The following is a 22,839-nucleotide window of genomic DNA, read 5'->3' as shown; positions in this document are numbered from 1 at the left end:
GCACCTTGGTACTTGCATGTTTTTTGAACATGTGCAATATCAATACCATGTTTTTGGACATGTAGCCCAGTACTACCATGTTTATGGACATATACCATAGCAATACCGTGTTTTTTGGACATGTACCATGGTACTACCATGTTTTTTTGGACATGCAACATTGCAATACCATGTTTTTGGACATATACCATGGTACTACCATGTTTTTTGGACATGTAACATTGCAATGCCGTGTTGTTTGGGCATGAACCATAGTAATACCATGATTTGTAGGACATGTACCATGGTATTACCATGTTTTTGGACATGTACATGGTACTACAATGTTTGTTGGACATGTACCATGATACTACCATGTTTTTTAGACATGTAATATAGCAATACCATGTTATTTTGGAGATTTACTATAGTAATACCATGTTTCTGGAAATGTACATGGTACTACCATGTTTTTGGATATGTACCATAGTATTACCATGCTTATTGGATATATACCATAGTATTACCATGTTTATTGGATATGTACCATTGTATTACCATGTTTTAGGACATGTAGCATGGTACTACCAAGTTTTTGGACATGTACCATGGTACTACCATGTTTTTTGGATATATACAATAGCAGTACCATGATTTTAGGACATGTACCATGGTACTACCATGTTTTTGGACATGTACCATTGCAGTACCATGTTTTTTGGGTATGTAACATGGTACTATCATGTTTTTTTTTTAACATGTACCATGGCAGTCCCATGTTTTTTGACATGTTCCATGCTACAACCATGCTTTTGGACAAGTACCATAGCAATACCATGTTATTTTGTATATATGTACCATGGCACTACCATGGTATTGTTTGAAGTATTTTTGATACCATGTTATTACCATGGTAACATCATGTTTTTGAACATGTACCATTGTACTATTATTTTATTTTACATGTACCATGGTACAACCATGATATTCTTTAAAATAGTTTGAAGTGCCATGTAAATACCATACTACATGAATATAGTAAACATTCATTTCCATGCTATTACCATCTGATACCATGGTTTAGTACTTTTTGTAAATATATTGTTATTTAAGCATGTGTATGTCAACAGAGGGTTATGGATTTTAGTATATTAACCTTGTGAGAGAGTAGTGCTGGGATACGTCGATTCTGGAAGCTGATAAGTGGATAAGGTTGGCATTCCAGTTGGCGGGAATCCTCCAGGCAACAAGTGGTTGAATGCTGCGAGCTGATTGGCTCCTGCTTGTTTGCGCCACCTGGCTCTTCGGTTGCTAAACCACACCTGGCAAAAGAAGAGGGAAATTAACATGAAGCAGAGTTCACAACACATTTAACTTTGGTAAAGTGATGTATTTTCAATGAAAACAAGATATTTAACAAGAAAAACAAAAAGGGCGAGGCTTTATTGTATTGAGAACGGATTGGATAGATAAAAGTGGTCTTTGTTACAAGTGGTTGGAGGGAGGGGTAAAAAAATAAGAGGCGGAAGCAAGTTCATTTAGATGATTATGGAACAAAATGTGACAATTAATCATTCACAATATGACAGCACAGTATTAAGAAAATAAATAGGGTAGATTTTGATTTCAGTTTGACTTTTAAAAGGAGATAGATAGTTAACATTCAGTTGAATGGAATCACCAGTATTATAGGCACAGGTTCATGGGTATGTGTGTGGCAGAGAGCGCGTCTCTATGGGAAACTGCCTCTTAGCACATGGCAAGGTCCCTGTTGTTCTAGTTAAGTGGCTAAAGCTGTGATCTGTATAAACAGGCCTCTCTGAACTGCCATCAGAGACGAGAGGTCGCAAGCAGATCAGAGGTAGCCCACACATCACCTCCACAGACATCTTGAGTATGTTTATCTACCTGACGGACACTTTAAAGACAGTCTAGATCACTTTTACTACAGTGGTGTTGTTGGAAGCACAATCTGGAAACGTACACACACTTCATTTACATGTTATATACTGCTTAATATCAATATTTATTACATATATGGTTGAAATGTGTACCTTTACTGATAACAAAACACAATTAATTAATTCTAGTAAATAATAAATATGGGTTTGGAACAACATAAGGGTGAATAAATGATGACGTGTTTTCACTTTTATGTGAATTATCCCTTTAAGTCACAACACCAACCAAAATAAGTTTCCATTTAAAACAGACTGACTTCAGACAGTTGTCTTTAAAAAAAGGATAATTTGCACATTTTCAGCTTCTCCACCAAAACATGAATATAATTAGCCTCACTCAAAGGCTGTGCAGACAGCAGCCTGCTCTAATTCACAGGAAAAAGACTAGAGCCATGCATAAGCGAAAGGTTGAAGGACATTGATCTGTGCAATTCATCCACGTTTAATACACTGTCAGTGCAGTTCATCTATCGTTGTTTTTAAAACGGGCTGGTCCATTGTGCATCCAGATGAAAGGTGGGGACAAAGGCCTCTCAATACACCGGGCTGAAAAGTGTCCACAAAGAGTGGGCGTCCCTTTTTAAACACGCCTTTAAGAGCTCCACTTTCATGGTATGCACACAAGGACACACTCTATTCTGATGCAACGACTCCATAGACACACTCTACAAAACACACACTCGCTGGCCATTTCGTACAAAGCGTTGCTTACATTGTCCATGTGCAAAACTGTCAGCCCCGCTTACAGCTAGCATCTCATTCAAATGACTTCAATAGATCGCCAGCGTTTGATGCGACTAAAGATGACTCTTACCCATCTGTCATGTGTTGGATTCAAATCTTTCTTTCTTGCACTCAAAAAGTAAAACCCCCACTCTGGCTATCATCCTCTCAAAGGGTTTAGGAGAAAGCGTTAACCTCCTCAGTCTATCTCAAACTTAAACCTGGTGTTCCAGACAGATAAAGGACCTAGAACAGTAGTTTTACAACAAATCTTTCTTAAGGACCCAGATTTTACATTGTACATCAAGTGGTGACACAACACTGAACCAAAAGTTTATCGTACAAAATTCACTGTGCAAAAAAAAAAAAAAAAAAAAAAAATGGTTTCTTGTTAAAAGTGAATTAATTCACCTGTGTTTACTGTATTCTGGATCATATTTTCTTTCTCCTTAATAAATTAAAATACATATTCGCAAAATATCTTGGAGTTTGATTGGAAACAGCCTTTGATGACAACAGCAAAAGACATGGGAAGCGGTTTTCTTCTCCATTTTAAAAGATAGGCATATTTATTTTGTTATCCGAACTATGCATGATTATGTTTAGTTGCATTATATTATTTTCATTTAGCATTATTTTTCTAAAGAAAAATCTCACCAGCAATGAGGGTGTATTTGGTGTGTATAAAGGATTTTTTGGTGTGTATAAAATCACAATTTTGTGATATAAACTTGCAATTGAGAAATAAAGTTGCAGTTGTGAGATTTAAACTCGCAATTACAAGAAATTGTCACAGCTGCAAGAACTGAGATATAAAGCTGAAATTTTGAGAAATAACATCGCAGTTGCGAGAACTAAAGTTGCAATTGCAAGATTTAAACTCACAATTCTGAGATATAAACTCAATTACGAGAAATACATTACAAGAAATAGTTGCAGTTGCAATAGTCACAAATATGATATAAAGCTGAAATTGCTAGAAACAACATCGCAGTTGCGAGAACTAAAGTTGCAATTGGGAGATATAAACTCGCAATTACATGAAATAGTTGCATTTGCAATAGTCACCATTGTGATATGAAGCTGACATTGCGAGAAATAACATTGCAGTTATGAGAAATAAAGTTGCAGTTGCAAGCTATAAACGTAACATTTTAAGATATAAACTTGCAATTACAAGAAATTGTTGCAGTTGCAATAGTCACCATTGTGATATGAAGCTGACATTGCAAGAAAATCATTGCAGTTGTGAGAATTAAAGTCACAATTTTGAGATAAAAACTCGCAATTATGAGAAATAAAGTCACAATTTTGAGATATAAACTTGCAATTACGAGAAATAGTTGCAGTTGCAGATATAAAGCAGAAATTGCTAGAAATAACGCTGCAGTTGCGAGAAATATAGTTGAAATAGCTAGAAATAACGTCACAATTGCGAGAAATTTAGTTGCAATTGCAAGATATAAACGTACAATTTTGAGGTATAAACTCGCAATTACAAGAAATAGTTGCAGTCGCAATAGTCGCAATTTTGATATAAAGCTGCAATTGTGAGAAAAAACGTTGCAGTTACAAGAAATAAAGTTGCAATTGGGAGATATAAACTCACAATTACAAGAAATAGTTGCATTTGTAATATTCACAATTGTGATATGAAGTTGACATTGAGAGAAATAAAGTTGCGATTGGAGATATAAACTGGCAGTTTTGGGAAATAGTCACAATTGCGAGCTATAAACTCACAATTTTTAGATATAAACTCGCAATTACGAGAAATAAAGTCGCAATTATGAAATTTATACTCGCAATTACAAGAAAAAGTCACAGATGCAATAGCCACAACAGATATAAAGCCGAAATTGTGAGAAATAACATTGCAGTTGTGTGAATTGTAGAGAAATTAAGTTGCAATTGTGAGATATAAATTCACAAATTTGAGGAATAAACTCTCAATTACGAGAAATAAAGTCACAATTTGGAGATGTGAAAAATAGTTAAAGGTGGACTCAGTAACTTTTGTCTTTGTCATCTTGGACTTCCACTGACATTTAGCGGCATTTATTCAGCGTCATTCAAACGCAGTACTTTTCAGTTACTGATGTCATTGTAGAAATTCTCTATTCACAGCCAGCCAGGATTAATTAAATCCCTGAGTGAAAGTGTCCAATAACAGGACAGTTACTAAGATTAAGCGAGTAGTATTCAGCTGGTCATGTGATTCTAACATGGCAGCCCCCATGAGGAGACCCTCTCCATATGGAATAAAACAGCTTTTATAAAGTTTCTGATATGACTGGAGTCTTCATCTCATGTGAGTGCTCATGATTTTAGATTAATTTCTTAGATAAAAAGTAAAACTTTTAAAATGAGGAAAATACTGATTGCACCTTTAAAAATAAAGTCACAATTGCAAGATATAAACTTGCAATTTACAATATATAGTCACAATTGTGAAATAAAAAGTCAGAATGACCTTTTATTCTTTATTTTCCCATGGCAGGATCCAGCTTCCATATTTATCCCTATGAGAACAGATCATTTTTGGGTTGAAACCAGTTTAGTAAAAACCCTAGAGTCTTGTGTCCTATAGAAGCTCTGTAAATGTATGCGGTTGGATTTGGACTAATATCCTACTGGGATTGGACAAACAGTTTGCCTGAGCCTGGAGTTGGGAAATGGTAGAATGTTTTATCCTTCCCCCACAACCCCAAAAGTGTCGCGCTCTGCTGTGCCTCTTGACCCCTGACCCCTGCACCCCATTCTCCACCCTTCTACCCTTTCATCTTGATGATCTCTACCTTCTTTCTTCTGCTGTATAGAGCAGATATTGTCCTGCGTGACATCACCAAGGAAAATTTTATCGTTCAGAGGTAGCTCTTTCACAGTTTAGAAGACTCAAGGTAATGTTTTCATTTGGGGGGGGGGGGAAGCACATTTTCTAGAAGCAAAAATCCTAAACTAAAGTCTTAATTTGCTCTCCTTTTAATCTCATTGCGGTTTAAGAGAATTTAGATGTATTTATTTATTTATATTTTCAGAACACAATCTGGTTTTTAGTATTATTATTTTTTCTATAGGAAGATGCAACCGTTTATCTCCTTAAACGGTGGCTTGTATCTTCCCTGACTTTTATGTTTGATCTTTTCCCTCCACATTCATCCTATCAAACGCACATACACACATAAACTAATCTCTGCACAAATGTAAGACCACACAATCTATAATATGCATAACGCTATGACAATTCTTAAGGAGATTTTGGATTCATCTCTCTCTCTCTCTCTCATTCTCTCTCTCTCTCTCGTGCTCTCTGTTTCATGCGCTGCTAAAACGAAGGCGATCTTGTGGCTTTAACATGTACTCCATGAAGTCTTGTGTCTGCCTTAATCACACCCGGAGCCTGTGAAGCATATCTGAATTAATTTGCAGTATGCCTTTTAAACAAACGTGGTGTACACAAGTTAACTTAAATGCTAGCGGCCCGTGTCTCTGTCAAGATAAAGTTGGCAAGCACTGAGCCCAATGTGCCCAAATCAATACAGTCCTGTTTTGAGCAGGGAGAGTTGCGTCAGCACAGGCCCGTGGTGCCTTGCAGTGTGTTTGTGTGTGTGTAGGCATGTTCTAGTCGTACCCTCTAAGCTGGACTTGGAACCCAATCACAAAGTCACCTTGAACAGCCCCAGATTCCCAGTCTTGCTCGCTGCAATCCAGCCTAATTCCTCCAGAGACAGTTCTCGTCCTAGCCGCACCAAAACCACTTGAGAAGGAACTTCAGCACTGTCCATTGGAACTCTTGGCTTTTAATGTGGGAGATGGTGAAACAATGGGGCAGATATTGCAATGATATTATGTAATGAAAGGAATGTTTCACCCAAAAATGAAAGCAATATTTAGAATCTGTTGTCAATGCTGTCGCTGTGTCCACACAAGTCTGGGGAGATTTGTGTTTACTGCAAACACCTGTCATGGATAAGTCTGTGTGCACATGCACGTTTCTTATTTCCATCTTTTATGCAATGTTTCTCGTCTGGAAAAAAGATGCAATGAAAGTGAATGAGGCTGACAGTCACTAATTTTCTGCCTAACATCTACTTTTGTGGTCCACGGAAGAAAGAAAGTCAAATGGGTTGGAGCATGAGAGTTAGTAAATGATGACAGAATTGCCATTTTAGGTGAACTATGTGCCATATTTTCTTTTAAAAAGTCTGTGAACATGAATAATGAATAGCAGGGCATAACTAAAATGTTTTGGGTGAACTAGCCCTTTAAGACCAAGTCACTGGCAGCAACACCCATAAATCTAACAGGGTGTTGGATCATGTCTCCACACCCCTCGTATTCAACAATAGTCTCCACTGATACCTGTTTCTTCTTTAGGAAAATGTTGTGAAGGGATGGTTTTAAAATGGCAGGGCCATTCACCTAGTGTTTGAAAGGAATAAACATTAAACAAGGGCGACATCCGTTTTTTATACCAACAAATACAATTTAAACCAACTTTGGTCTAACAAGCAATGTGATGACTACATCAAACAACCATTTTTCTCTTTCTTCGGTGGCCTGTTTGAATTCTCTCTCTCTCTTTCTCTCTCTCTCTCTCTCTCTCTCTTTCTCTCTCTCTCTCTCTCTCTCCCTTTCTCTCTTCCAGACTGGCACTATGCTAATTACCATTGCTGAGAATGAGAATTGCAAAAAAGGAAAGTGGGATTACTAAGATAAGAATCAACAAATACAAAGCAGCTAAAAGAAAGTCCTTTAAATTCTAATAAAACAAAACTGTCAGAACATTCACACTGAATACTCACAACAATTTTGTTCAATACAGTGTTCATAAATCCTATTTATTCTATAATGGTACACAAGCTAAGACTCACAGGAACTGAGCTGGGTGGGATTTTGTCACAAGCGTTCTCCTGGTCTTGGAATGAAAGAAAATGCTGGAATTTTCTGAATATCTAATGGAAGATTCATCACCATTAGAAACTTAACAAACACTTATAAGAATACTTAAGTTGTACACTAAGTTATTGTAACACTTGTAATGTTATTAAATGTTAGATACAATTACCTTAAAATTGAGCCTTAGACATTGCATGCGATGACCTCATGGATCAGGAACATTTTGCTACATTTATACACATATAGATATATGTATATCTATGATAAAGACTGCTACAAACTATAGAGACAAATGGATTTGTTACATAACATCATTAAAACATGTTAGCGTCTTCACAGTGTATAGAAAAAAGAAAAACCAAATCTGTCTTACCCCATTAATCTACTTATTTTTGATTAATGCTTTATATGGATTTAACATGCTAAATATATTCAGCCATACCATGACCAACACCTCAACAAACTACACAAAACAGCCTCCTCTAGCAGCTTGCTATCATTAGCACAAGTCTTAGTAAGAGAGCAGCTAACTTCTTGCCAAACTGATTTCTATGCTTTATAAAAAGGAAATACACCCCATTAGATTCATCTAACTATAATAGCTACATGCAAAATGCTTGTGAAAGGGGCAGCGCGGCTCTCATATGATCGCTAACTGAAGTGGAGCTCTTAGAAACTTCAGCCTGATTAAGAATCTAATGTAATTTACTTCATAGTTGTTTTATGTTGATTTATGGCCCTCACTAGCCTCTCTGGCTCTAGCCCCCTTTGTTTAATTTCTGTTTTTAATAGATGGTTGAAGGTTCTCCCCTTGTTTCATTGCTAATTCTTCAAAGAAATGGAAACAAACGATTCTCCTTCTGCTAACAGTCAGAGGGGTTGCTTGACTTCCTTGAATGTCAGAAGACATTTATGTGATTCTTGTTCAAACTCATGGAAGGCAAAACAGCAGGACTATGAGGCCAAAGGGAGAAAGACTCTGCTAGGCTATATAATTCTGTCACAACCTCTTAGAATCCTCATGGCCATCACACCAAACTGAAAGTGATTCGGGTGAGATATGGTTCGGATTCCGTGATTTGTCAAACAGGGTGATAAAACCACAGTGGGTCCAAGGAAAGCTAGGGTAATTGGGCATTAGAGACGTGCTAAGGTCTTGATAAATATGGATAGCATGGAGATCTTCAAAGGGCAGATCTGACCAAAGGTCGTGTACTGCTGGAGATCAAGTTTGGAAAAGCAAACAGCTCTCCAAGGTTATTGGGGCAGATATTGCTCCTATCTGTTTATCTTTATTCAACTGTACACCTTCAGTGGCTATGAAATTCTGATGCAGATACTGTTGGTTTGAGAAATGGGTGTTATCCCTTTAAATTAATGACTAATTGAGAAGTCACTTCACCTTAGTAAGTAAACACTAACTTATAAAAGGTAAACACAAGTTTCTCAAAACCATGGGTTTGTGAGGCCTAGTGGTTAAAGATTTGGGCTTACAAACAAATGATTGTAGTATCATATCCTGCAAGGGTTGATCCATGAGGTACCACCATTGTGCCCTTGAGTAAGGCACTTTACTCCTAGGTTACTGCAGTGGGCTTATTTGTGTATGTGTATCAGTGACTCCAAGACTGGAGAAGGAAGGCTGTCTAACATGCTTAAAGTCTGGAGTGGGTGATTCAGGGGTGGAGAGGCCTCTCTCTTGGCCCCTGTCTCACCCCAGTGTCCTCTACTCCACTCCCCACTGCTGGATGGGTCTGCACAGCTGTAGTGGAGCAGGTCGCCAGCCGGGCCAAAGGTCTGAACTCACTCTAGCCTCTGAGGAATCTCTATACAGAAACCTGCCGGCATACCCAAAGCCAAAGCAGTGGGAACTTCTGTAAAATGCCTCTTCGGTTGCTGCACGACTTGCATTCTGGTCTTGCATTTTTGCCATGAAACAGCATGCCATATTTTATTAGAACACGTTGCTAATGCAGCTGCCAGAAATTGGCATGTACAAGCCATGGAATGCCTTGTCGGGGTTCATGCCAAACTGTTTTTGGTGGGTTAAATGCATCACCAATGCACATATATGTTGGTTCAATGGGAGGTCAAAGAGTGATCTACAATGAACTGCACTATTACAAGTGAATGTCCCATATTGAGTATTCCAGCAGACTGACTTCTTTAACTGCGCCGAAGCAAGTCAATGACAAAAGCACACATGAAATCCCTATTTGGAGGGGGGTTCCTAAGGGGAGGGGAAGAACTTTCACAATAGACTATACATAAAATGGCCCCGTTCCCCCTCCACACTGGACCGAGCAGCGAACAACATTGAAGACCTATGGCCATTATTTAGTTTGCCTAACCAGAGTCACTTTCTGAGGGTGACCTTTTCGGAAGATGCAGTTTGAGTTGACCTTCTGGAGCTTTTCAAAGTGTTTCAGAATTAGATTATAAGAAAATTTGCATTAACAAATTATATCCATGACTCAAATACCTCAGCTTTTCACATGATATCCCTTTAACTCTATTACATGAGAGGATGTAGGGAGACATGTCCTTTGAGTTCATTCAGCCTTGTTTGAGTTTATCTCTTGTCATTTACATCAGTTACAATAAATACGCCAAGCACACTACAGGGGATTCTTGCATGGCCAAGAATTGTACCACTGACCTACAAATATGGCTCATTGGTTGCCATAACATGCTGGAACAGAAGATGCATGTGTTCGACAGCCATGTGGCTTTCCATTGACCACTTAGAGGCACTTTTTTCACACCCTCAATCCAATGACCATTATAATCACTGTTAAGGCTGATAGAGTACAATCTGAAATTTGAACCTGCACCAAAATAGAAATGGGATTGTTACCGATGAGACAGGACCCTACTTAGCACATTTTTTTACTTAGTACTTTCCCTGTCCATCCTTAAGATTCCTCAACTTTTGCTGTTTAAGTAATAATTAATGCCTTTTAATGCTCTAGAGGTTATAGCAGATATCTTAAATAAGCCTACAGTCAATGCAAATCGGTCCCCTGAACACATCAAGTGTGAAATATTGCAAGAGCACAGGCATAGAATAAATCTTTCAGCATTCTCCCGTGATTGTGGAAGCAACCATTTAGGCACATATGTCTTCTTCCCTGAGTGCTCTGAGACAGACAAAGACATATGTTGAATCAGTTACCCTGCAGAAGTATACGTTCCGACAGGGAACCTAAACATAGGTAGCCGGGATCCACGGAGTCCCAGGAAAACATATAGGACAAGACTTTGGAGAAACCTACACCCCAACCCCCAACTTCTCCATTCTTTTACAAGTGCTTAATTGATTAATGTTGTTGTCAGGCCACAGAGTCTCCAGAGAGCCCAAGAGGGATCCTTTCTGATATGTAGAGGGATTTACAAGTAGCGGCCAGCTTTCAAGTGCTGGGAAGCGATCAGCGGCCAAGGGTAAGAGATGAGGAATCCATCAGGAATGCATTTTGTCTGTCCTTCTTTCTTCCCTTCTCTTTTTCCCCCATCCCTCTTTTCGTCTCCCACTAGCTCCGAGTGCAGCTGCTGCTATAATTCTACTGTATTTGCTTTTGGATGTTACATAAAACTACAGGCTTCACAAGCTATCAGAAAGAGTCCCAAAGACTTTGTGGGGAAAGTAATTGGGCAGGAATCCAACTGACATCTGACCAAAAGTGATGTATTCCCAGAGGGGATGGAAAGTCAAACAATTAGTCTGCTGAATAATTAAATATGAAAAAAAACTATTACAAAATAAATAAATAAATAAAAAAGATCCATATGCCAATCAGATGCAACGATTGACACATTTTAAGGTCAATTGCAAATTATTTCATTGCAGAACTGTCCAGGGGATAGAAACATATCACTGAAAGTATATTATTGTCTACTGGAGGCATTTTGGATTACAAATGCTAAACGAACAGTTCAACGTTTAGGAATTTCTGTACCAAGAGTCAAATTCTTGTGATGAATCCTTTACCTATTGCATAGATTATCTAATATTTCTCACATACCTTAATTTGCAGTTCCCCAAGTTATTATCATTGTCTTAACTAATTGCTATAAGACACTAAATGAGTGTTTGCATTTGATGGTGTGTGAGTAAGTGTATCTCACCTGTACACGAGCCTCGGTCAGTTTGGTCCTCTGTGCCAGCTCTTCTCTGGTGTAGATGTCGGGATAGTGTGTTCTCTCGAAGGCCTTCTCTAGTTCCTCCAACTGTTCGGCAGTGAAGGTGGTACGGCTTCGTCTCTGTTTCCTCTTTAAGGGTAGGTCTGGCTCTGACTCAATGTCTGAACCTTCATCTGTGCGATTACCTGCATTAGTCAGAAAACACATTTTGGAAATAAGTCCTTGTGAGCTTTTGGGCATCAGTACAGTTTTTAAATCCTGCCCACCTATTCATTCTTCATATTTAAGGGCTTTTTTAAAAGGAAATATGGCATATTATGTATATAAATTTAACATACAGCTACTGAAAATTTTAGCTATCATCATTAAGTGTTAGCACAGCAAGCATGTGAGCAGCACAACACAAATGTTTTAAGAAAAAAGCCATCCTAAAAGCTGAAACAAGCTATCATGCCGATATTAATGCCCCTGTTATCTCTACATGTCAACAGAGCACTAGATGTAATTTTATTGGGTCTTATTCATATGTGAGAAGTCTTCAGACACATAATCCTGCCACTGAGCCCTGGAGAGGCCTGAGGGACGTAACTGTGAGGGTTAGGGTAATCTACAGCAGACACCTTGCTCAAGCACGTCCGCTTTATTCTCTCTGTAGCGGCCTAAGGCTAGCTCCTAAAAGCAAGTGTTTGAAATAAGAATGTATGAAACTTCTGGCCCATTGAATCCCGCTTTTTGTGTTTCAAGCTAGTGTACAAAATATATTGCAACATATTTTACATTACTTTTTCAAGCATGCAGTCAAAGACAAGTGCAGATCGCAGTTGGCAGTTTGCATTTTAGCCAGAGGAGTATTTCCACAGTACAAAGCCGAGCAGTTCGACGTTTGAGCCAAGAGAAGCGCTTGTAAGGAGAGATACAGAGTGCGTTAAGATATATTACTGAAATACATTACCATGATAATTGACTCTAAAATTGCATCATACTTTATTTGTTAGCCACCTCTGCATATCTATTCACAGCAGCAGAAAGCTTGTGAAAGGTCCTGTCACAAAAAAAAAAAAAAAATCACACTTCAACATTTGCTTTCTTAAAATGCATGAGTGCAAACAAGCAGCGTGGCATGTGATTCTTGCTCCGGGCCCTTTGGTCTTGCATCATACATGGGGGAAAGACAGAAAGAAGGGCTCCAAACACCTTCCCCCGCAACGCCACAGCTGCCACAGCGGAGACAAATCTCTTTTGAGCCTTCGTGTGCGCTCTCTGCCCACTGCTGATCAGCAGGTTCCTGCACCCTGGACCACTTCACATGAGTTTTACTGTGTCTCTGTTCCCTTTTGCCCACCAATCCCAAGCCTGATCATCTCTCTCAAACCCCCATTTGCCAGGGACTCTTCTGGGGCTGATAGACTGCCAGGAAAAGAGGCTACAAAAAGGCCTGTGGGAGTGCGCAAGTGTGTGTCTATTAGTATGTGTACAGGCGTGAAAGTATGTTTGTGCATACTTGCATATCCATACATCTATTCGTATTGGTGCATGTGCCAGTATTTAGTGCAGTGAAATGGACAATTGCACAAAAACAGCCACTTTCGCAAGGCAACTGTTTTAATAAAAAGCCAAACCAAAAAGTGCTGACGTGCAAGTAAATTTGTGCATGCTTGCATATCCATGCTTCCATACGTCTTTGTGTGTGTGCAAGTATTATGTGCACAGAAATCGAAAAAAAGAAGAAAAACACCCTATCCCACAAGTCAACTGTACAACTGTATGAATTAAAAGATTAACTAAACTGTAGGCGTGCAAGTAAATTTGTCCATGCTTGTGTATCCACACACATCCATTCTTTTTGGTGCACGTGCAAGTATTTAGTGCATTGAAATCGACAACTGAAGAAAAACAGTCACTTCCGCAAGGCAGCTGAATGAATAAAAAAGACAAACCAAACTGCGAACCAAGATGTGCAAGTAAACTGGTGCATGCTTGCATGTCCACAAATGCATTCTTCTTGGCGCATGTGCAAGTTTTTTTAGTAACTAAATAGAAAATAGAGGAAAAACAGCTCCTTCCACAAGGCAAATACATCAATTTAAAAACGAACCGTTTGTGCTTGCTAGTGTATTAACTAATACATTATTCTTTAGTGCAGGTGCAAGTATTTGGTAGGACTAAATCGACAATAGAAGAGAAACTCCCCATTCAACAAGGCAACTGTTCAATGGTTATGAATGAAAAGATGAACCAGACTGTAGTGGTGTAATTAAGTATTAGCATGCTTGCTTAAACAAGCATGCATTCTTTCTGGTCCATTTGCAAGTACTTGATGCACTAATTCGACAATAAATTAAAAACTCCTCCTTCCACAAATGCAAGTGTATCAATAAAAAGACGAACCAGACTGCGGATATGCAAGTAAGTTTGTGCATGCTTGCGTATCCATGTGTCCATTTTTCTGGGTACATGTGCAAGTATTTGGTGCAACTAAATTAACAACAGAAGAAAAGCACTCCTTTCACAAGGCAACTGTATCAATAAAAATACAAACCAAACTGCGGATATGCAAGTAATTAGGTGCATGCTTGCATATCCACAAATGCATTTTTCTTGTTGCATGTGCAAATATTTGGTGCAACTAAATTGACAATAGAAGCAAAACACCCCCTTCTGCAAGACAACTGCATCAACACAAAACCAAACTGCTGCAGTCTCCAGACAGGCTCAAGAGTTTAATTAAACAAGGAATTAGGGGATTATGTGGAGACTATCATTACAGACCACTCGAGCAGTCTTCACAGAATGTCTTTTTGTCTCCCCGAGCTCTAGCTCAATGATTCTCAATGGATTACATGCGACCGCAGGACATGAGTCCGCATTCATTAAATCAATTCCTCCGTCTTCTCCCTTTTAATTAAGATTGATTTTTGCAACACTGACCAGCACTCCAGCACCCACCCCCCAAAAAAAGTTGAATATACATCGTTGAATATGTACATATCCTGGTTAGCCCTTTGTTGGTTTTCATGAGGATACGTCAGAACGATTTGTTGCTAACACACCATGACAACACTCGAGACTGGCACAGTAGTCTACGGATCACTTTCCAAAGTCACCTCGCCGTCCTGAGGGGGAGGGAAAGACGTGCCGCTGTGATTTTTGCACAGTTTCGCCACATGATTCATGAGGCGAGATTCTGCCAGCGTACCCTGCCCTCGCAGCCATTTGTTTTCTTTTGACAATTTTTTATGTCCCCACGAGGCATCAAAGCCTTCTCACTTTTAATTACAAATGTACTGTAACTGCATCAAATCAAACCACATGTCTTTTTCCTGAAATATTTTTGCAAAACACACATAATCTGCAAAAATCTTATAAACAACAAAACTCAGGTTGCCACATCACAAGCTCTACCCCGTCCGTACTGCAAGTCCAAGACTGAAGGTCAACAGGCCTCCTGACAGCAGCAAAAGGATTATGGTAATGAAACAGATGCAGGCAGAGATAGAGCAGTGAGTGGGGCATGATACAGGGCTCATCTCTGTCCCAAAGAGATCCACTGATAGGGATGCTATTTTTTATCAAGGGAACGAGAGCCCCAAATGAGTTCAGATGGGTTATGGCAGACATGTAATGTGCTACAAACATATGGTCCCTGCTAGCTGCTAAAGTGAGCGCGGAATGACTTGGCTGTCTGTTAAAGTGTAAAAAAAAAAAAAAAAAAAATGGCAAGGACAAAATAATCAGTGGTCAATCAGACAAAATAGAGGCAGTTCATTTGCACCAGTTCATTGAATGCAATGAAATCCAAGAATGTAAATATGAGGTCAATCCTCAAGAACTCTTCTCTGTTTTAAAACAATAACGTACACCCTAGCTAATCCGCCACACAATAACAGAGCTGTAATTCTATTTGAGGGTTCCGGGGATATTGATAAAGTCTGCTGCTTACTTATCAGGCAATTAAAGCCTAATTAAGTTCCATTCATTCGGTGCTACAGCCTGAATGTGTTTTCCTTCAGAGCCCGATGTGATCTTTAACGAAATGTTGACTTTGTGCTAAGTATTTAATTTGCAACAAATCAGGTGCATACCAAATGCTCTGAGGAATTCTAGATCATATTTCATTTAGAAACCCTCATACAGCTTTGAGGGTTAGAAACAGATAAACTGGTTATATTTTAATTGGCAGCTCGTATTCGTTACAAATAGGTTCTGTGTTTCTTGGATGCCGAATCACTAAAACAAAATCTCTTCCAATACAGGCCATTATCTGCAATAGTTAAGCCAACATACACATTTAGTCGTTTTAGTAGTAAACCAAACATTTAGCTAGCTTGTAAAAACAGCACTGTTGTCAAAATTGCAGTCGCTATTTTTAGTTCACTCATTAGCCCTATGTGTATTGATATTTTTTTCCCTGTCTGAGGGTTTACAGAAACATCCATGCTAACTGTAGAGTGATTGCAGTGTTAGCTAAACAGCCATGTTAAAAGACTGAGTATGCTAAATCACATCAGTAACACTATGTTTCTTTGCATTTCTTTGATCTTAATGATGCACACTGGATTATAGGTTTACATTTTAATTGCACAATGTTTATCTCAGCCACTGAGGTCTCTTAGCATGTTAGCGAAAAAGCTAGTCATCAGTCCAGGGCCTGAAATTTTGCTCGAACTTCAGACATAGACAGGTTGAATATAATCCTTCAAAACTCCTCCTCCATGAAACCCATCCCCACTTGTCTTTTTGCACTCTGTTGAAGTTCCATCTCTTCTCTAGGGGCCTTTTAAGAAGTAATCTGTGAGGTAATACTGCCTTGATGAACTCCAGCAAATAGTTGGGCCAGTTTCCTTTCCTTACCTGTTTTAACAAAAAGTACCACCGTATTGCAATGTTTTTGAAATATTCTTTGAAGTACATTGGAGTACCAGAACCATGGTGTATTTAAGAATACCATGGTATTGCCTTCTGATATCACCACAGTATCAATACTCCATCATAGTGCTTTTTGAAAGGGGAACACACACATGTAATGTTTGATAACTTCCTGCCTAACATCTCAGCTAAAATGGTCTCTTTGTCCTTCTGAGATCTATCTTAATCATTTTAATTATATCAGCCAATAGCATCAAAAGTGATTTGTACAGCTCCTCTGAAAATAGACTTCGATCTATCATTACCAAACCTAAGAACCAAAAAGGATGTCAAAGATCTTTTTTTAAAAGACAATTGAAAAGCATGATTGAGCTGGAATTCAAAGTGCAGCTTTTGACATCATCAGAATCCTGCGAATTAGTCAGGGATAGCAGATAATAAAAAGCCTCCATGACATGGAGAGAAGGAGGTAGAGGCGTCTCCAACCTCATCTGCTAAGATTGCCTTTGAATCAGTATTAGCTCGACATTACGGCAAAATTCTATGCAGCCGTTTTTTTTAATACCGTAACCAATGGCCTCAATATCAGCTGTACCTTGCAAACTACCCAAGACAGACGGACAAAAACAGACAGGGCTTTTTGCAGTGCAGCATTAGCTCATAATGGCTCATTTTGAAAAGCGTATTAGTTCCAGCATAATTACAATCAAGTCTTACACTTGCTATTTTACAGGCATTCAATAGGACCAGCCTCAGAGCAGCAAATGACACCAGTTGAGTGTAACTGACAACATATCTTTCTTCCATATCCCTCCACACATTCCCACAGGACAAAAATAACAGCGTCCTTGCTTAATTTTTGTTTACATGTTTATTTTGTACACGCCTTTGTCAGAGTCATTGGAGCAATTATACTTTTTGTCACTCACAAGGGAGCACACGAGGAGGAGGAGAAGGCGAATCATAACCAAACAGCCCGTAATGAGTGCAGTTTTCGTTGTGCGATCTGATTTGATATCTCTGACATCCATCTGCCTCTCTCCGCAATCTCTCTGGCTCGCGGCCTGAATATAAAACTCTGCGTGTTTCCTCAGGTCTGTTTAGGGATTGAACCTTTGATACTGGTGTAACTTCAGAGGGAGAGGGGGGTGAGGAGTTTGCAGCGAGATAAAAAAAAAAAAACTGACAGAGAAATTTGCATTGTTGACGACGGAGCTCCAACACACTTTTATTGCCCCCAGAGGGTTAAACCAATCTGACGAAATGTTCAAACAACAAAATGTCAAAAACGTTTATGAAAAGGCTTGGATTAACAATTTCACATCCTTATATATATCCTATGATGCAAGATTGTGTGCTAACAATGAGAAAGACAACATTTTATTGCTCAAAGAATCAGGGGACTTAATGTGGTTCTCAATTGTATCTTAAAAATACACACAAATGAGAACATTGATGGGATTCAGAAAGAGTACTGAGCTAAAAAAAAAAAAAAAAATTATGTGGATAGAATGTAGTATTGATTTCATTTTGAAAAACTCATTTTGAATTTTGATTGTACGCTTTGGTATCTTGGATAATCTGAGCACAGTGTGAGAATCTCACTGTACTCTAAGAGAAACAAGTGAGATATTAAAGAGATTGGAAAGGAAAAGGACTGGGCGCTAACGCACAGAAACACATCTCTGCAATGCTTGAGTTTACATTCAAACTCTCCATTGAAGATCGACAGACATTTTCAACCTGGTCTCATAGAAACACGTTACTTTACCTTAATTTTTGCTAAATAATTTTTACATGGCTAGTTGTACATATCACAGCAGTAGCCTGGTGAAATGAATTCTAGAAGTGTTACAACAATGTCTTTTATTCACTTTCACACAAATCACGAGTAAAACGGCATATTATCAGTTTGTAAACATTAACTTTTCACCCTGTTCCTCACACAATGCTATCTTATGACATCTAAACACTTTTACTCTCGTTCATGGCTTGTAAAGCAATACATTTTAACATTTGCCAACTACATTTACAAGCATGTTTGTGTGTGATCAAATTGCACAGTAGCTCAACTGATAGAGCAATGCACTTGCGATGTGAAGGACCAGAGTACGAGTCCTGAAGAGCACGCGAGTTGACACTTGATCCGAAAGTGTTGGAAGAACCGCAAAACGACGTGGTTGCTTCAGAGATTGCGTTTTTCATTTTACATTTGCTTTTCATTTGTTTGACAGAAAATTTTACTCACTTTTAGTGCCAATCAGTGGACATTTCATCTCAGAACTGCCGTGATACGCAAACAACGTAATATAGCTAACCGTAATTTTGCCAAAATTTTGCCACAGTCATGCAATTTTCAGGCTCAACATTTTAATGGAACACACAGCCCTGTAACAAGCACTAAAGGGAATTCTTACTTCTAAATTCAAACAACTTTAAACTGAATTAAAAGCTAATATGTTTGCAAGGTAACCTTTTGAAGTAAACTATTGAGCTTTAGTTTTCTGTCCTTTTCACCAAATCAAACTATCTCCGCTATTTCACTGCCATTGTCAAAAACAGTCTCTCAGGAACATTCTTTTAGTGCGTTCCTTTTCACAACATCCAGGATAAAAATCACATCCTTCAGAAATGACAAGAGCGACGAAGAGAAAGATGAGCCCAGGGAAAATAGACGAAAGTAAAAGAACAAAAGGAGGGGAGGGTCTATAATCTTGAGGCTCCCACAACAAACAATTAGACCATTTTTTTCTTTCACAGAGGTTGAAAAAAGAAGTTTAAGAGAGGGGCAGAAGAAGCAGCTAAGGCGTTGCTCTTTTATAGCTCTTGTCATGTGCTTGAAAGCGCGAGGCGGCAGTAGGAACACACGCCTGAGGTCCAACAGCAGGCGGGGCCTGGGGCCTCTTTGCGCTTTCAGCCTGCATAGACGCTGCACCTCAGGGGGCCATTAGGTTGCTGAAAAGGCCCCTGACAACACTGTGTAGCTCAGTGGGGTATCGATAAATGCTGACATATTGACTCTCTATGCCCCAGCACCAGGGGACAGGCGTGCCGAAATATGAGAGCATGAAGGACTTGAAGGGTGGGATTTTATACATAAACACTGATACAAAAAAGCCTAGTAAAGAAACATTTTTCATTTTTCAAAAAGTTTAATTGAAATATTTCAATGAATCTCAGTGTCTTAAGATCTGTTATTTCCTGATTGTTTTTTGTTGTTGTTGTTGTTGTTTTTTTGCAAACTCTGATGATTTGAGCAACCCTGCAGAAGCGGCTGGTCTATATGGGCAGGTGGGGCAGAGCCCTGCCTAAATATTCATTCACTTGAAAACATAAATCCATATGATAAACTGCCAATAATGTAATTTGTTTGCCCGTAAATGTGTTCAAAATGCTGGCTTATGTATTTAAAAGCAGGCCCAGTATAAGTTTTTATCCTATTTTTAAGTTGTAAAGTAGCTGAAAGCTCTGTTACACAGTGTTTAATATAGATTTACAAGCAAGTTGGGCAGAATGTCTTCTGCCATCCCGAACTCCACAGCGCCCCTCAGTTTTACAATGAAAATCTGTGGTCAAATATGGTAATGCAACGAGCCCTCATTTAGACCCATTGGGGCAGAAACAAATCTGCCCATACATAGCACCTAACCAAAGGTAACATTAGTATTAGTGCGCGCCAGCAGTGTGACAGATCGCGAATATGGCGAGCATTGTCGATAAACGTGTTTGTAACAGCGTGTCATTTCTATTGAAAATTCAAGACAAGCTGACCATCAAACATCTTGGTCCTGAATAGCCAGACATTGAAAATAGTTTGGCAATCAAAAGATAAGGGTAGGTGATAAGACACTGTATGTTTTGTATGATGACAAATTGTATGTCAAAAAGCCTTGGGTCTTGAAACTTTCTGTTTTAAAATTACTGTGATTTAAAACATTATTATCTTTATAAAGCATTTAGTTTTTTAGTACTGTGGAGACGTGTACATGGCATGTAGATAGATCTGTTTTTCCCCTCTCCTCCCTGGGGTACTTCAACAACAATTAACGTTATAAAATAACATTTGATTTTGATTTTGATCGACAACGAGTCAACATTTTAAGATAAAGTGGTCTTATTTCAAATATTAGAATCAACATTAGTATGTACGCGTGCCGTCTTGTGGTGGAATAATGCAGGGACACCACATATTGTATCAGTGCGTTTGTGTGTGAATAATGAGTTGAAAGAGTTGAATAATGTAAAAAATAAAAAATCTGTCCCACCTACATCTGTGGTCACGATCCGCTATTGCAACCTTGCATCATAGAATCACATTAATATACCTGCATTTTTTCAAAATGTGCACAAAAGTGGCTCGATGTACGTATCACAGCAGTTTCCTGGTGAAATGAACACTAGAGGTGCTACACCAATGACTTTTATTCACTTTTACACAAATCACAAGTAAAACGGCACATTACCAGTTCATAAACACTTCTTTTTTGCCATGTTCCTCACATAATGCTATATCGAGTCTGAATAGCGAGTCGACACGTGAAAAGTGTCATATAAGCAGCGCAAAATGAAGTGGTTGCTTCAGCAATTGTATTTCATCTAACATTTGCTTTTTATGACACTATCGGTTAGATTGAGGTTTAAGGTTTAGGGTAGGGAGGTAGGTTTTGTTGATTTGTGATCTGTTTGGGAGAACATTTAAACTTGCATTTAGTGCCACACAGTGGACATTTCACCTTGGAACTGCTGCGATATGCATAACAAATTATGTGATGTCATTTTGCAAAAATGACACCATAGTCAGCATCTTGTGTGCATAAATGCAAGCAAGGGAATTTGATTTTTCTGTACAAAGGAGTTAAAAGTTTGCAAATTTGCTCACATTTGATAAGTGCTCTATAAATTGTCATGATCTTTCTCTGTCTGCCCTTCTGTCTTTGTCGGTTGTTTGTCTGTGTGAGTTTGTGTTAGGTATGAGCACAAGGCTTAGTCTAGTGTTTATGTCTGCCATGTGCTCTCCCAACTCCGCCCCCTCGTTCCCTCTGGCCTCACCCCTAGTTTAGTCCTCATTATGTTGATTGACTTCACCTGTTTCCTCTTGTGCCTTGCCTGTATATATTGTGCTCCCTTTCCTCTTGTGTCTGTCCGATCGTTTTTTTCCCATGTCTGTTGACCAGTGTTCATGTGTTACGCCTCTGTTTGGTTAGTTATCTTGTTTATCAGTTATTCAGTTTGTTTTCTTACAAGTTTTCTCCCATGTGAGAGTTTTGTGTTTCATGTTTGTTTAATAAAATCATTTGTTTCACTCATTTCTGCATTTTGGTCCTCCTTCATGCTTGTGTACCGTGACAAGAAATAATCATATCTTTCTTTCTTTAAAGATTTTCAAAATCTGTGTTCATCATTTTTTGTTTCTTGTGTTTTTTTTTTTTTTTTTTCTAGTTTAAAAGGGGGAGGGGAAACTTTAATGTGGTCTTAGACTTTTGAACTTCACTGTATCAATGTATGACAAACCAGAGAAAAAATACTTGCAAATGTTGCCTCAGTATGCACGTTATTTTAGCGGTTGACATCGTGATTACAGTTTCATTCACCAATGCTGTAGGGTAACCTTTTAATATAAAAAAAAAAAATGATGCTATTTAGCATTTTATACACTTGAAGCTACCAAGAAAGAATATTTTTACAGTGTTCTTTTTAATTCCTTTTTCCACAGGGAGTGAGTTAAATGAGAAATGGAAGTCACCTCCCTGAGCCATTTTCTTTAGGGTCACCCTACCCTGCCTCTGTTCCGTGGAGGCTTAGTTTTCAACACCAGGTCGCCATCCTCCATTTTTGCCAAAATGGGATTTCATTTCCTGGGGTTGGGTCCCTGCTAATTAAGGTCACAGCTAAAGTAATGAAATTAAGAAGGACCACAAAGCACAAAGGGAACCCAAGGGGTCTGTGCCAATAGTGCAGAAGCCCCTACAAAGGCTCTGCAAGAACAGGCAATGCAAAGGAATTCAAATACCAACACTGAGCTTTGAGAAACGGCTGCGTTTTTATCCTGAATGTAAAGGGATGGAGTTTACTGTAGGTAAAGCAGACAGAATGCACTCAAGGATTGAGAAATGTGCCTGAAGGATGACTCTGGAGTCAAAGCAAACAATTCTTTCATGAAAAAGTGGTTATATAGTACAGACAAAACTCAGTACCAGTGTGCATTCTCACTAGAGAGGGATATTGCGGGACTTTAAGAAAAAACCCAAGGGCAGTGATGTTGTCTTCCGGA

General features: G+C 38.7%; 1 protein-coding gene across 2 annotated transcripts in view; it reads right to left on the bottom strand.

Annotated features, from left to right (window-relative positions):
• LOC127426031 (paired box protein Pax-7) overlaps positions 1–22,839 on the bottom strand; it is a 69,340-nt gene that overhangs the window by 29,668 nt on the left and 16,833 nt on the right. For both annotated transcript variants that reach the window (XM_051672479.1, XM_051672480.1), the window contains exons 5-6: positions 11,688–11,887; positions 1,136–1,301 (exon numbers count right to left, since the gene is read on the bottom strand). In XM_051672479.1, coding sequence (XP_051528439.1) covers positions 1,136–1,301; positions 11,688–11,887 — 366 coding nt within the window. The remainder of the gene's footprint in view (positions 1–1,135; positions 1,302–11,687; positions 11,888–22,839) is intronic.

Source organism: Myxocyprinus asiaticus, chromosome 35, assembly GCF_019703515.2.
Source record: "Myxocyprinus asiaticus isolate MX2 ecotype Aquarium Trade chromosome 35, UBuf_Myxa_2, whole genome shotgun sequence".
NCBI lineage: Eukaryota > Metazoa > Chordata > Actinopteri > Cypriniformes > Catostomidae > Myxocyprinus > Myxocyprinus asiaticus.
Note: the sequence above shows the minus strand (reverse complement) of the source record. Positions and strands in the feature narration are given on the sequence as shown.